This window comes from Erinaceus europaeus, chromosome 2 (assembly GCF_950295315.1).
Source record: "Erinaceus europaeus chromosome 2, mEriEur2.1, whole genome shotgun sequence".
NCBI lineage: Eukaryota > Metazoa > Chordata > Mammalia > Eulipotyphla > Erinaceidae > Erinaceus > Erinaceus europaeus.
This window is the reverse complement of record NC_080163.1, coordinates 60,539,346-60,554,690: the sequence shown is the minus strand read 5'-3', so window position 1 is coordinate 60,554,690 and position 15,345 is coordinate 60,539,346. Positions and strand designations below refer to the sequence as shown.

The 15,345-nt window shown below is 44.4% G+C and overlaps 1 protein-coding gene across 1 annotated transcript in view; it reads left to right on the top strand.

The window, feature by feature from the left end:
• Positions 1-13,352, top strand: part of HGSNAT (heparan-alpha-glucosaminide N-acetyltransferase) — a 59,361-nt gene extending 46,009 nt beyond the window's left edge. The window contains exons 14-18 of the mRNA XM_060181597.1: positions 1,982-2,068; positions 4,053-4,130; positions 7,209-7,279; positions 7,365-7,477; positions 9,645-13,352. Coding sequence (XP_060037580.1) covers positions 1,982-2,068; positions 4,053-4,130; positions 7,209-7,279; positions 7,365-7,477; positions 9,645-9,826 — 531 coding nt within the window. The 3' untranslated portion in view covers positions 9,827-13,352. The remainder of the gene's footprint in view (positions 1-1,981; positions 2,069-4,052; positions 4,131-7,208; positions 7,280-7,364; positions 7,478-9,644) is intronic.
• Positions 13,353-15,345: the final 1,993 nt, after the last annotated feature.

Sequence of the window (15,345 nt, the reverse complement as noted above, 5' to 3'; positions counted from 1 at the left end):
CCCTTTTGTTGCCCTTGTTGTTTTTTATTGTTGTAGTTATTATTGCTGTTGTCGTTATTGGATAGGACAGAGAAATGGAGAGAGGAGGGGAGGACAGAGGGGAGAGAAAAGATAGACACCTGCAGACCTGCCTCAGTGCTTGTGCCTCAGTGGGACTTCCTTGCAGTGAACACTCACAGTCTTATGTGTAGGCAGCTAGCAGGGGTCCTTTTGAGACCAGAACCTGCTGGGGGACAAAGCAGAACTGGGTATGGGGTTATTGACAGCTTTGTTGTCACACATGGAGGTGAGGCGTCCACCAGCTTTATGGACCTGAAGAGTTGTTCTAAATTGATCCCTTTACATCCTCAGTGGGTTTTGACTTCCCATGCTAAGGAGCAGCCCCTTTTTCAGTCAAGTACAAACTAAGAAGCAGGCTTTGCTCTCAAGCAGGGAAATGAGGCTTTCACCCAGAAAGGATCTTGGCAATGGGGCATGGGTAGTTTACTGTAGCATCCACTATATTATCTATTTCCAAATGCCTACAGAATCTGCAGTAGCACCTACAATAAGACAATAAAAATGTGTTTATAAATGCTGTTTGTCAAGAGAGAAGGCAGAAAACTGTTGGTGTTAAAACCAAGTCGATGGGAGTTGGGCTGTAGTGCAGCGGGTTAAGCGCAGGTGGTGCAAAGCGCAAGGACTGGCATAAAGATCCTGGTTTGAGCCCTGGCTCCCCACCTTCAGGGGAGTCCCTTCACAGGTGGTGAAGCAGGTCTGCAGGTATCTATCTTTCTCTCCCCCTCTCTGTCTTCCCCTCCTCTCCTCCATTTTTCTCTGTCCTATCCAACAACGACAACAACAATAATAATAATTACAACAATAAAACAAGGGCAACAAAAGGGAATAAATAAATAAAACCAGGTTGATAAAAAATGCTTCTCCCACAACAACCCTGGATCCATACTCCCAGAGAGATAGAGAATGGGAAGGCTACCAGGGGAGGGGGTGGGATATGGAGATCAGGTTATGGGAATTGTGGAACTGTACCCCTCTTATTCTATGGTCTTGTTATTGTCTCCTTTCTTAAATAATAATAAAAAAAACTTCTGAGGAAGTCAGGCGGTAGCGGAGCGGGTTAAGTGCATGTGGCGTGAAGCCCATGGACCAGAGTAAGGATCCTGGTTCAAGCCCCCAGCTCCCCACCTGCAGGGGAGTCACTTCACAGGCGGTGAAGCAGGTCTGCAGGTGTCTTATCTTTCTCTCCCCCTCTCTGTCTTCCCCTCCTCTCTCCATTTCTCTCTGTCCTATCCAACAATGACAACAGTAAGAATAACAATGATAAAAAACAACAAGGGCAGCAAAAGGGAAAATGAAAAAAAATACGTCTGAATGTTACGAAGAATCATGTGCAGTGTTTGATAGTGATCAGGATATATCACACTGTCAGGTCCTTGTCCTGAGTTCACTAACATTGAAGTGACTGTGACCAAACATGGCTCCACCCTGGGCTCTGCCTTCCTGCCCAAAGCCACACATCACCACGCACTTTCTTGGCCAGGAGTATTTTTATTTACAGAAGAAGGCAATAGTGGGTGGGGGAGAGATAGCATAATGGTCATAGAAGAGACTCGCATGCCTGAGGCTCCAAAGTTCCAGGTTTAATCCCCCTGTACCACCTGCCATAAGCCAGAGTTGAGCAATGCTCTGGGACAAAAAAAAAAAAAAAAAGGCAGGTCCATGAAGGATGATAAATGACATAGTGGGGGTTGTATTGTTAAATGGGAAACTGGGGAATGTTATGCATGTACAAACTATCGTATTTACTGTTGAATGTAAAACATTAATTCCCCAATAAAGAAATAAATTTAAAAAAAAGCAATGGATTTCTGTTGTAAAACAAATAGACAAAAAAGCAAATGCTGGTGTGTATTAAAGTTTGCGACTAGTATTTCAAGGTGAATGCAGTGATCAGATGAGCGTCTTGTTCTGTTTTGCGCAGGTGCTGTATCACACTGAGGTAACCTATGACCCAGAAGGAATCCTAGGGACTATCAATTCCATTGTGATGGCATTTTTAGGAGTTCAGGTATTTGTTCACTGAATTGGGATACATTTTCTTTCTAACAGTGATTATCAGTTAATCACTAATCCTGATTAGTGATTAAAACAAAACAGACAAAAACAATTCCATGGGGTTGGTAGATAGCTCACCTGGCAAAGCATGAGTACCCATGTTCAAGCACATCATGAGGGCCTGGGTTCAAGTCCTTATACCACATGGGAACACCAAGCATGACGGATGTGGTGTTTCTCTTTCCAACAACAGCCCCCCCCCAAACACCTTACATTGGGAAAGAAGGAAGGGAGGGAGGGAAGAAGGAAGGAAGGAAGGAAGGAAGGAAGGAAGGAAGGAAGGAAGGAAGGAAGGAAGGAAGGAAGGAAAGAAAGGGACTGGGGAGATAGCATAATGGTTATGCAAAAGACTGTCATGCTTGAGGCTCTGAACTTCTAGGTTCAATCCTTCTCACCACCATAAGCCAGAGCTGAGCAGTGCCCTAGATGGAAAAAAACAAAACAAGTGAAAGAAAGAAAGGGACAAAAAAATCTGCTGGAAGTGATAGAATTGTGCAGACACAATGCCCTAGGATAACAAAAGAAAAACTCTTGTTACATTAAAATAAATTAATTCATTCATTATTCTTTTAAATTGATTGCCACCAGAGTTATTTCTGGGGCTTGGTGCCTGCATGATGAATCCACTATCCTGGTAACCAACCAACTTTCTTTCCTTCCCTTCCTCTCCCTCCCTCCCTCCCTTTCTTCCTTCCTGTTTGTTGTTTATTTGACGAAAAGAAATTGAGAAGGTAGGGGAGAAGAAGAGGAGAGAAAGATAAACTCTTGCATCACTGTTTCCTTCCTGCAGGGAACTAGGGCCTTGAACCCTGGTTCTTGCACATGGTGATATGTGTGCTTAACCAGGTGCACCACCTCCTGCCCCCCACCCCTTATCACCTGTGCCACCTCCCGGACCACCCCCGCTTATGTATACACAATTTCTTGTCCTTTGTGATTTTCAGAAACTCATGCCTCATTTAAGAGAGCTGTCATGCAAAGTCCAGATCTGGCTCTCCTTGTCCTATCCCTTTTCTGTACAGCTGCCAGCGGGGCTGTCTTGCAGCTGACTTTCCCTAGTTCTCCCTCTTGTGTGTGTGTGGGGGGTCACCTGAGCCTGGAAGGGAGACCTTGTTGTTTTCGACGGGTTATGTTGTTTTCGCCGGACTGGCTTCATGGGCGGGTAACAGACGACCAGGGACTCATGGTTGAGCTGTAGGCAGTATCTCTTTATTCATGCAGGACGCAGCGCAATCTAAGCGGAGCTAAGCTAAACTCAAGGGTACTGTAAAACTCACAATGCTGTCTTTATATATACTTGCCAAGTAGGGTGGAAACAGGATGTGACATAGAGAGGGTGGAGAGAAAAGTGACTGGTGACAATCAGAGTGTGACAAGGAGAGGGGGCGGAGCAAAAACATATCATGAAACAGTGGGGATTGAACCAATGCCCTGGAGGGAGGGTGGTGCTTGTTAACAGCGGTTATGTAAATAGAATGCAGTGGTTATGTAAATAGAATAGTGTTAAGCAGGGGGGATTTAAACCAAATGAAACAGAAGGGGTCTCATGCATACCAACAAGACCTCAAGCCTATCTGCTACCTCCCTGCTGCCTTTCTGAATGGCTCACGGAACCTCAGGACAGGGTGCTTCCTGCCTGTTAGACACACGCTGGTGCCTGCTGTTCCTTCTGCCCACATAACTCGTCCTGCGGAAATTTCCCCCAGGCAACATCCCCTCGTGGCCTCCCTCCTTCCACACCTGTGGTCCAGCATGCTTCTCACTCTCCACCAGTCAAAGGTGGGGCAGGGAGATGTGTCTCGAGGAGGGGGGATTATAGTCTGGGACATAATGATATGCCTGCAGGAAGACCACAGAGTGGGTAGCACAGTGGCTGGACACAGTATGAAAAGATAACTTAAGTGATTCGCACAGGGTTGTTGTGTGCTCTCTTCCAGGCAGGAAAAATACTCTTGTATTACAAAGATCAAACCAAAGACATCCTCATCAGATTCACTGCCTGGTGTTGTGTTCTAGTAAGTAACCAATTTGTCACATTAAATGTTTTCTCTCACTCCTGTTTTCACATAAGTGCCCGTGTGTGCGCGCGCGCGCACACACACACACACACACACACACACACACACACATTTTTATTTATTTATTTATTTTTGCTTCCGGTTGCTGGGGCTCAGTGCCAGCACTATGAATTCACCGCTTCTGGTGGATTTTTTTTTACTTTTCATTTGATAGGACAGAGAGAAATTGAGGGGGGAGGGGGAGATAGAGGGAGAAGAAGATAGACACATCCAGACCTGCTTCACCGCTTGTGAAGCAACCCCCCTGCAGATGGGGAAAAGAGAGCTTGAACCAGGATCCTTGCATGGGACCTTGTGCTGTGTACTGTATGTGCTTAACCAGATGCAACACCGCCCTAGCTGCCCCATATATATTGCCACCAGGGTTATCGCTGGGGCTCAGTGCCAGCACTATGAATCCACGGCTCTTAGTGGCAGCTTTTTCTTTCTTTCTTTCTTTTTAAAGATTTTATTTATTCATGAAGAAGATAGGAGGAGAGAGAGAAAGAACCAGGCATCACTCTGGTACATGTGCTGCCAGAGATCAAACTCAGGACCTCATGCTTGAGAGTTGAAGGCTTTATCCACTGCACTACCTCCCGGACCACAGTGGCAGCTTTTTTTTATCTTTCTACTTTATTTTATTTTTAAAATATTATTTACTTATTCATTCCCTTTTGTTGCCCTTGTTGTTGTTATTGTTGTTGTTATTGATGTTGTTGGATAGGACAGAGAGAAATGGAGAGAGGAGAGGAAGACAGAGTAGGGGGAGAGAAAGATAGACACCTGCAGACCTGCTTCACCGCCTGTGAAGTGACTCCCCTGCAGGTGGGGATCCGGGGCTTGAACTGGGATCCTTACGGCAGTCCTTGTGCTTTGCGCCACCTGCGCTTAACCTGTTGCACTCCTCTACTTTATTTTTATTTGACAGGATAGAGAGAAATTGAGAGGGAAGGGGTGATAGAGTGGGAGAGAGAAAGAGACAGCAGCAGACCTGCTTCACCGCTCATGAAGTGTCCTCCTTGTAGATGGGGAGTGGAAGATCCCAGATCCTTGCACCTGGTGACATGTGTGCTTGACTGAGTGCACCATCGCCTACCCACTCATGCACACATATTTATGATGCTGAGTGGCCAGCTTCTCTGCCTCCTTTCTTTCTTCCTTAGTGTTGTTGTTATTATTATTGGTTGCCACTCCCAGGGCTTCATCATTTCAGACCCATTTTTTTTTTTTTTTTGCTTCCAAGGTTATCTCTGGGGCTTGATGGCAGCACTATCTCTTTCTCTCCCCCTATGTCTTCCCCTCCTCTCTCCATTTCTCTCTGTCCTATCCAACAACAACGACATCAATAACAACAGTAACTACAACAATAAAACAACAAGGGCAACAAAAGGGAATAAATATTTTTAAAATTTTAATTAAAAAAAAAGGGGAGGGGTGGGGCAGATTGTAGTGCACCGAGTTAAGCACACACTATATGAAGTGCAAGGACTTGTGTAAGGATCCTGGTTCAAGCCTCCGACTCCCCACTTGCAGGAGGGTTGCTTCACAAGCAGTGAAGCAGGTCTGCAGGTGTTTATCTTTCTCTCCCCCTTACTGTCTTCTCGTCCTCTCTCCATTTCTCTCTGTCCTATCCAACAACAACAGTGGCAGCAACAACAACAATGGAAAAAAAATCGCCTCCAGGAGCAGCAGATTTGTAGTGCAGACATTGAGGACCAGCGATAATTCTGGAGGCAAAAACAAAACAAAACAAAAAACACTAGTATGGCAGTTAGCACCACTACTATGCTCACTGTGTAAATAACAGAAAATGACAGATCTTTACATCTATAATCCCAGGTTAGTTGTCTTAGGGAATTGATGCCTTCATTAAAGAAGAGCACATTACTGTCAGCAGTCAGTAGTCAGCACAGAGAAATGGGTCTGCATGTGGGTTCCATGTGCCAGAAGAACTAAGCAAACCACAGCAGGTTCCCAGAAAGCATTTTCCACATGGGCAACTGACACGAGAGTGGTAAGGTTGATTGTTTATTTTACACCTGACCTTGCAATCCTGCTTCCTTCTGGACTCCAGTAGGGAATTTACTTTCAACTCAGAGGCATATTTGTTTTGTTTTGTTTTGCTTTGTGAGGGAGAATATTTCTAGTTATACATCCAGTTATACATATTTTTCCAGATAAAAGGATAATTATAGGGGTTGGGGGAAGACCATAATGGTTATTGCAAAAAGCTTTCATGCCCGAGGCTCCAAGACCCAGATTCAATCCTTGACACTAACATAAGTTAGTACTTTGGTTAAAAAATATATATATGAGGGAGTCGGTGGTAGCGCAGCAGATTAAGTACTTAACCCACTGTATTTGGTACAAAGTGCAAGGACTAGCATAAGGATCCCGTTTTGAGCCCTGGCTCCCCACCTGCAGGGGAGTTGCTTCACAGGTGGTGAAGCAGGTCTGCAGGTGTCGATATCTTTCTCTCCCCCTCTCTGTCTTCCCCTCCTCTCTCCATTTCTCTCTGTCCTATCTAACAACGACAACATCAATAACACAACAACAATAAAAAACAACTAGGGCAACAAAAGGGAAAATAAATAAATATGAAAATTATGAATAAGTAGGGTTGGGAGTAGAAAATTTAGTAGAGCACAAATATTACCATATGCAGTGACCTGGGTCAAGCCTCCTGGTCCCCACCTGCAAGGGGAAGCTTTCATGAGTGCATTCTCTCTCTCTCTCTCTCTCATTGTCTTCTCTGTAAAAATAAATAAAAACTAAAAAAAGAAAGAAAAAAGAAGAGAAGAAAAATTAAAGATGGCCACAGGGAATGGTGGAACCCCAGTGATAACCCTGGTGATGGAAAAAAAGAAAAAAGAAAGAAATACACAACACAGTGTTCAGCCACCTCAAAGCAATTAAATAATATCTTCAGATTTTGAAATACTATTGTTTTCTGCCACATCATAAACAAACAAATAAACAACAACAACAAAAAAAAACACCCCAACCTCTAATGTCCTTTTCCTCACACTGTAGGGGCTTATTTCTGTTGCTTTGACAGAAGTCTCTGGAAATGAAGGTTTTATCCCAGTAAACAAGAATCTCTGGTAAGTAGAGAGAACTGTCATTTAAAGTGCCGCTGGCCCCTCAGGAGTGCTCCTGGGACCCTGACATTCATTTACCTCCTCCTAGGTCCATTTCCTATGTCACCACACTGAGCTCCTTTGCCTTCTTCATCCTGCTCGTCCTCTACCCTGTTGTGGATGTGAAGGGAATATGGACAGGAGCCCCATTCTTTTATCCAGGCAAGTCACTTCTAACCCTAGCCCCAAACAGAATTAATGGTGGTAACCAAGTGGACCTCTCAGGGACCTGCAGAGCCTGCCAGTGCCGGGACCTCAAGCCATGGCCTCGGCAGCCTGTTTCTAAGATGAAGACCCAGGGAGGAATAAGCTATGCAACCAGGCACTCGAGGTGTCATGGACCATATCACAGGGCTGTGCATTTAGACTGTGGGACTGTAAACAAGCTCTACTTGTTTCTTCACATAATACCAAACAGTGGACTAGGAGAACCATCTGGGGCATATAAGAAAAAGTGACCAGGGAGGTGGCTCAGTGGGTAGAACACAGGATTTGCATGCAGGAGGCCCTGATTTGATCCCTGGCACCCCATATACTAAAGCAGAATGGTACCTTGGTCTCCCCCCGCCACACACATACTATGAAGTCAATAAATAAATATTTAAGTTTAAAGGAAAAGTTTCAGAGGCTGGAGAAATAGCATAATGGTTATGCAAAAAGATTCTCAGTGGCCAGGTGATGGTGCACCTAGTTGAGTGCACATGTTACAGTGCTCAAGGACCCAGAGTTAAGCCCTGGTTCCCACTTGTAGGGGGAAAGCTTCACAAGTGGTGAAGTAGGGCTGCAGGTGTCTCTCTTGCCGGGCTAGCTTTGCGGGCAGGAGAGAGACGACCAGGGACTCATGGCTGAGCTGGGAGCGCAGTTCAATCTTTATTGACGAGCGGGAATGCAGTTCAACAATCTAATCTAATCTCTCTTTATTAGAAAGCCAGCGGGAATGCAGTTCAACAATCTAATCTAATCTCTCTTCATTAGAAAGCCCTGTCTTTTTATATCTCCTGAGGCGGAAGTGTCAGGAAGAGGAAGTACGTAGGATAGGGAGTGGGGTGAAGGAAAAAGCGGGGAACCAGTGGGGATTAAACCAATGAAAACAATGATTATGTAAATAGACTACAAAGTTAAGCAATACAAGCGAACCTAATGTGATGATCAAAACAGAAGGTCTTATAAGCAGAATTTAGAAGCATACCAACACTCTCTCACTCTATTTTTTAATATTTTTATTTAGTTATTATTGGATAGAGACAGAGAGCAATTAAGAGGGGGAGAGGGAGATATAGAGGGAGAGAGACAGATACCTGCAGACCTGCTTCACCTCTTGTGAAGCGACACCCCTTGCAGATGAGGAGCCTTTTTGTTGCCCTTGTTGTTTATCATTGTTGTTGTTACTATGTCGTTGTTGGATAGAACAGTGAGAAATTGAGAGAGGAGGGGAAGACAGAGAGGGGGAGAGAAAGATAGACACCTGCAGACCTGCTTCACCGCCTGTGAAGTGACCTCCTGCAGATGGGGAGCCGGGGGATCCTTATGCCGTTCCTTGTGCTTTACGCCATGTGCACGTAACCCATTGTGCTACCACCGGCCCCCTCTGAACTTCTTTAATCAGTATTTGAACTAAAAAATTTTTACTTTCTTTGAGAGAGAGGAGGGAGTGAAACAGAGAGACACCACTTCACTGATCCACACTGTGGAGCTTCTTCTGTGTGGTCTGTAGTGTTTCCATGTGGTGCCAGGGTTCAAGCCTGGAGCCTTGCACATGGTAAGGCATGTGTTCTACCATGTGAGCTGTCTACCAGCCTAGCTCTTACAGATTTCATATGCAAAAATTAGACTGAAAAATTGTGTGTGTGTGTGTGTGTGTGTGTGTGTGTGTATGTGTATCCAGAGCACTGCTCAGCTCTGGTTTATGGTGGTGTGGGGAATTGAACCTGGAACTTGGGAGCCTCAGGCTTGAGAGTCTCTTTGCATAACCATTATGCTATCTACCCCCACCCTAAAATGAATATTGTTCTAATAGTTGTTTGTTTGTTTGCTTTCTAGAGAGAGGCAGAGAGGTTAGAGAGTGAAAGAGAGCCCAGCATCAAAGCTTCCTTCAATGCCATGGGGGCCAGGCTCAAACAAGGCAGAGCAGTGAGTGCCCTATCCAAGTGAGCTGATTCTCCAGCTGTCTAGTAGTTTCTTGATGTAGAGTATACTTCGACATCCAGGACTTGCCTAACTCCCTTTGGGAAGTAGATTATAAGTGTGTACTTAGGTCAGATTTCAGGCACTCAGTATAGATGACGGGTTTTGACTCAGTCAAGCACGATCTCTTGTGTCTCTCCTGCAGGAATGAATTCAATTCTGGTGTATGTTGGCCACGAGGTGTTTGAGAACTACTTCCCCTTCCAGTGGAAGCTAGAGGACAACCAGTCACACAGGGAGCATCTCACTCAGAACATCGTTGCCACCGCCCTCTGGGTGCTGATCGCTTACATCCTCTATAAGAAGAAAGTGTTCTGGAAAATCTGATTGCAATGTGCTGCTGGCAGGTTTCTGGGTCCAGGGGAAGCACCGAGGCAGCTTTTATGAGAGGGAGTCACTTATTGTAACATCCATGGGATGTGCATTTCCAGCTTACCGGGGGAGTTACAGACGTGCTCAGACTAGTGGCTGTAATAAGACTCATCAGAACTGGCTATGTGGGATTTACGTTACTGGAGCATAATTGTCTCTCGATCTCCTCTCTCTCCCTCCCTCTCTCTCTTTTCTTTCTTCACCTCCTTTGTAAAACAATGAGTTTAGAGCTTCATTCTAAGGATTTCTTATTTAACTTTGCAAAGGGGATCCCATGAGCATTTTACTTATGTAATGGATAAGACTGAGGTCAGATTGTGTGTGTGTGCTTTTTATTTTTCTTTCTTTTTTTCTTATTGCCACCAGGGTTACTGCTATGGCTCGGTGCCTATATTATGAATCCACTGCTCCCGGTGGACATTTTTCCTCTCTTCCCCTTTCTATTTTATTGGATAAGACAGGGAGCAGTTGAGAGGGGAGAAAGAGATAGGGAGCTAAAGATAGACACCTGCAGACCTACTTCACCATTCATGAAGTGTCCCCCCTGCAAGTGGGGAGCAGCGACTCGAACCCAGGCCCTGCACATGGTAATGTGTGCACTTAACCAGGTGTGCCACCAGCCTCCCTGACTGTGTCTCTTAAGTTGTGATCTTTCTTTTTTTCTTTTTGCCTCCAGCTGGCACTACAAATCTACTGCACCTGGCAGCCATTTTTTCCTCCCTATTTTTATTCAGTAGGGCAGAGAAAAATTGAGAGGACAAGGGGGCATAGAGAGGAAGAGAGAAATAGACACCTGCCGACCTGCTTCACCGCTTGTGAAGCATCCTCACTGCAGGTGGGGAGTTGGGGTCTTAAACCCCGGGTCCTTGCGTGTAGTTCTATGTGTGGTTAACTGTGTGTATCTCTGCCTAGGCCCCCTTAAATTCTGGTTTTTAAATTCTGGTTTTTATTGCTCTGATTTTCCCTTCCCATGTATTTACATGCTAACCAAAAAAACTAGCAGTTCTGTTGTGGCTCAGTATACAACTGTCATGCGCATAATAGTGCTGTCTAACCTTTCTTAGTTACATGCAGTTTACAGTTATTATGTTTACCAGATCACTGTTTTCTCTAGCTGATGGTGGTGCGAAGGACTGAACCGGGGACATCGGAGACTCAGGGTTTTTTTTTTATTTGACATTAGGGTATTGCTGGGGTTAGGTGCCTACATGGTTCAACTACTCCTGGCAGTCATCTTTTCTTTTCCTTTTTCTCTTTTTCTCTCTTTCTTCCTTCCTTTCTTTTTCTTTGGAGGTGGGGAGAGAGACAGAGAGGAAGAGAGACATCTGGAGCACTGTTCCACCACCCTACAGGGGGGAACCAAGGGGCTTGAATGCAGGTCATCTCTAATAATAATAGTAATGTGTGCATTCCGCTGGGTGCACCACCACCCAGCCCCACAGTTTTGTATTTCAAGGAAGTCTGGCTAATTCCCTCTTCTGAGCTGCAAGGCATTTAGGGCTCCAAAATACGACTTTCTAACAGAAAGACAGTTTTCTCCTTTCCATCACTTATAAAGCTAAAATGTAGATATGTCATCCACAGCCACATCTGTGCATGGCCCTGTGTGTGTTCAGTTGGGTGCACCAGGTCTCTCTGCTATTCAGATGGCAACCAAGTTATTCACAGACGTAGCTGTGGAGGAGAAAAGAGCACTTTGGCTTATGGCTTCTGCTTTGCCACCACTGCTGTGTGAGATGCTCCTGCAGGAATGAATTCAATTCTGGTGTACCCTGACCTGCCTCAGTTTCCTCATCTATGAAATGAAGGAACTAGAGAGGGTCACCCAGGTCTCTTTCCACTCTTAGATTCAGTGAGATGGAGGGGTACATCATAGTTTTTCTGAAATAATTTAGAAAATTCATTTGAGAAAACTTCAAAAGTGGGGGCTGGGTGGTAGTACAGCAGGTTAAGCGCAGGTGGCGCAAAGCGCAAGGACTGGTGTAAGGATCCCAGTTTGAGCCCCCAGCTCTCCACCTGCAGGGGGGTCGTTTCACAGGCAGTGAAGCTCTTCTGCAGGTGTCTGTATTTCTCTCCCCTTCTCTGTCTTCCCCTTTCTCTCTGTCTATCCAACAATAGTGACAACAGCTATAACAACAATAACAACCACAACAAGGGCAAGGATAAGGGAAACAGCATGGGAAAATAGCGTCCAGGAGCAGTGGATTCGTAGTGATAACCCTGGAGGCAAAAAGAAAAAAAAAAAAAAGAAAGAAAACTTCAAAATAGATAAGTAGATTGCATTTTTTTTTTTTTAATCCTCCTGTGGAAACTTATCTGAGTGACCCTCCACAATAGAAGCAGCTGTTCTCATCATGAGGTCGAAGGGGTAGCTTCTCAGGTGTGAAAGTGAATCACAAAGCGAGGCAGCCCTTTCCATATGATGCAACATCCTATCTCTGCGTTTTCTGTGAGGGTTCTGTACTTTAGGGAAATGTGGTGCTAGGTTGTACTTGAGCTCACTCTTCTGTGGTGAGAGGGGCTGTCTCAGTGAGCGCCTGACTTCGTCTTCCGCCATTGCCTGGTCTTTCTAGTCTGTCTGTGGTTGGACTTGTGCTCTGAATCATGCTGCTGGTAACTGCCTCCTCCTGGTGTCTGCTACCATCAGGCTTACTTCAATTTACCTTTTTTCCTTATTTCTTTTCTTTCCTCTCTCCCTTCCTTCCTTCCCGTTTGCAAGCCTTGACCCTTATTTTCCTAGCTCAGTGCTTAACTATTCTTGGTATGGGACTATATAGGACCTTCATTCATCTCCCTTTCTCTGTGTTCCAATTTTCCAGTTAGTCATTGCCAGAACTTCTCATTTCTGCTTACTCTTTCTCTCCTGGAATGTCTGCATTTTCTCTGTCATCACCTTATAACTCAAGTTCAGACCTTGGTTTATCATTTCTGGCTCAACTGGCTGCCTTCCCTTGATCCTTCCTTCATTTAAGCCACCACTGCAATCAGATCAAATTTTACAAAGCAGAGCTCAGATCAAATCAACTCTTTAAAAACTTTCCTTGGAGTTTACTGGCAAACATGACCCTCCAGGGGATGAGCCTAGTATGCTTTCCACCTTCCCCAGTCCATTCTGTGTACTCTAGCCCAGCTAGATGCCTTCTACTGACATCAGGGAGCCAGCAGTAGTCTTCCTGGGTTACTTTTTCTTAATTTTCCCCTTACCTATGTTGATCTATGTACTTAAAATGTTCGAGTTCTGAGGCACCTTCTCTAATTTCTGTAATCATCCAAAGATGTTCTTCCTCTGAGTTCCCTCATTTGTATCAGTCACGTAGCATTTACCACGTTCTGTCTTGTATGACAGTCCTCTGTGTCCATATATGATACCCTACGCTAGACTGTGAACTATGGCTTGTTCTGCCACACATTTTCCATGGCACAAACCCAGTGCTTCCATCATAGCAGGCACCGAATAAACACTTATCAAAACAAAACAACAGTGATTGTTTTTTATTGTGAACATTTAGATGCTGGGAGAAATAGTATGTCTCTGGGGTACCTTGGGGATGTGTTCATTGAGTCTATGTGTGTGAAGGTGGACATCACTGAGAAAATCTACTTCCTTACTCTTTGTAACCAGCCAGCATGGGTGACCACAGCTGTGCCATCCCACAGTTACAGCAAGTAAAACCGTGTTGGGTCTTGCTGGGATAGCCTGAGGGTACTTCTTCCCAAGCTAGTGCTCTCTGGCTTAGAGAGAACTCAACTGGAGCCGATCTAGGCTGCTGCGTGGGAGAGGGATCAGGAACTCGTGCCATACTAACTTCCGCAGGAGATACACTCTGGAACTCTCGGAGCCGGAAAGCAATTTCCAAGTGTCTTTAATCAGAAGAGCAGTTGTTTTTATACTCTCCAAGTAGGGTGGAAACAGGATGTGATATAGAGAGGGTGGAGAGAAAAGTGACTGGTGAAAATCAGAGTGTGACAAGGAGGGGGCGGAACAGGCGAGAATCCTATCACTGAACCACCAATGCCCTGGAGGGAGTGCTTTATGTAAATGTAAAAGTGATTTATGTAAATAGACCAAAGCTTTGGATCAGTAAATCCCTATATAGGCATATGGTTAAGCAGAAGCCAGGGGGAGGTGGCATACTACCCAACAGGGTCTCTCCAGGTAAGTTTTATCCAGCATTATATCTCCAAGTAGAGATTGTATTAATATTATTACTTTAGTTATTTTTAAAATATTTATTTATTCCCTTTTGTTTCCCTTGTTGTTTTATTGTTGGTTTTATTATTGATGTCACTGTTGTAGGATAGGACAGAGAGAAATGGAGAGAGGAGGGAAAGATAGAGAGGGGGAGAGAGAGACAACTTAAGATCTGCTTCACCGCTTGAACTGGGATCCTTCCACCCGGTCCTTGCTCCATGTGCGCTAATCCCTCTGTGTTACCGCCTGGCTCCCTATTATTATTTTATTATTTTCACTGTCAGGGCTTCACAGCTCCAGGCTGACTTTTTCAGATGGAAAAGAGAGGGCAAGACTCTGGTGGGGGCCAAGCTGGAACCTGATACTCCTGCGTGACAAAGCAAGTACAGTAGACAAGGGAGCTATTTTGCCAGCCCAAGTTTATCAGAATACTTTTGAGTCACAAAGGACAGCGAAAAGGAAACTTGTCTTAAGTATAGCTTATGGCCAAACACTCAGCAAATGCAGCCTTGCATGGGAAAAGATATCCCTTGTGTGTCTTTTTTTTTTTTTTTTTTTTTTATTGTTGCTTTTGTTTTTTTCCTAGCCAGAAAAACCTTCCCAGAAGCCTCAGTTTCCCCCTCATGTCTCATTGGCTAGAAGTGCTTCATTTAATTTGCAAAGCTATTGGTGACAAGGGAATATGGAGAGACTAAGCCATGGCTGTGCAGAGGACATGACCTCTTCTGAGAGGGGAGGAGGGGCTACTGGGGGTGGGGAACAGAGCAGGAAATGGCCACAGGGAGGAAACCAGAGGCTGCTACAAATTCATGACACATCACATCTTGCAGGAGGAGTTCTTAAGTAATATACAATATTATCCTAAGTAGGGATGTAATAATTTGACAGTGTTTATTTTTTGGCATTAACATTCTCAATTCCCATTTATAATTGAGTGATTTGCTCTTACACTTTGCATTTTGTTATATAGATAGAGATTCAGATCAATAAAGGTCATCTTTTATAAATGTACGCTAGTCCAGTGTATATAGTGACTTTGAGTGAAATTCAATATACTGTTTTTTCTTCTTTTCTAGAATGTAGTTGTTTTTCAAATAAATGGGGAGACAAATAGTAGACTTTGAGGTTATTTCTCAACACCAATTAGCTTGTAGAAAAAGATGTCTCTAGACTAGAGAGATAACCCATTTTGTAAGGTATGTGTTTTTCCATGTTTGGGGTCCATTTTTTTCCCTCCTAACTTCATTATCACTTTATTGAGGAAATCCTGATTTATATTATT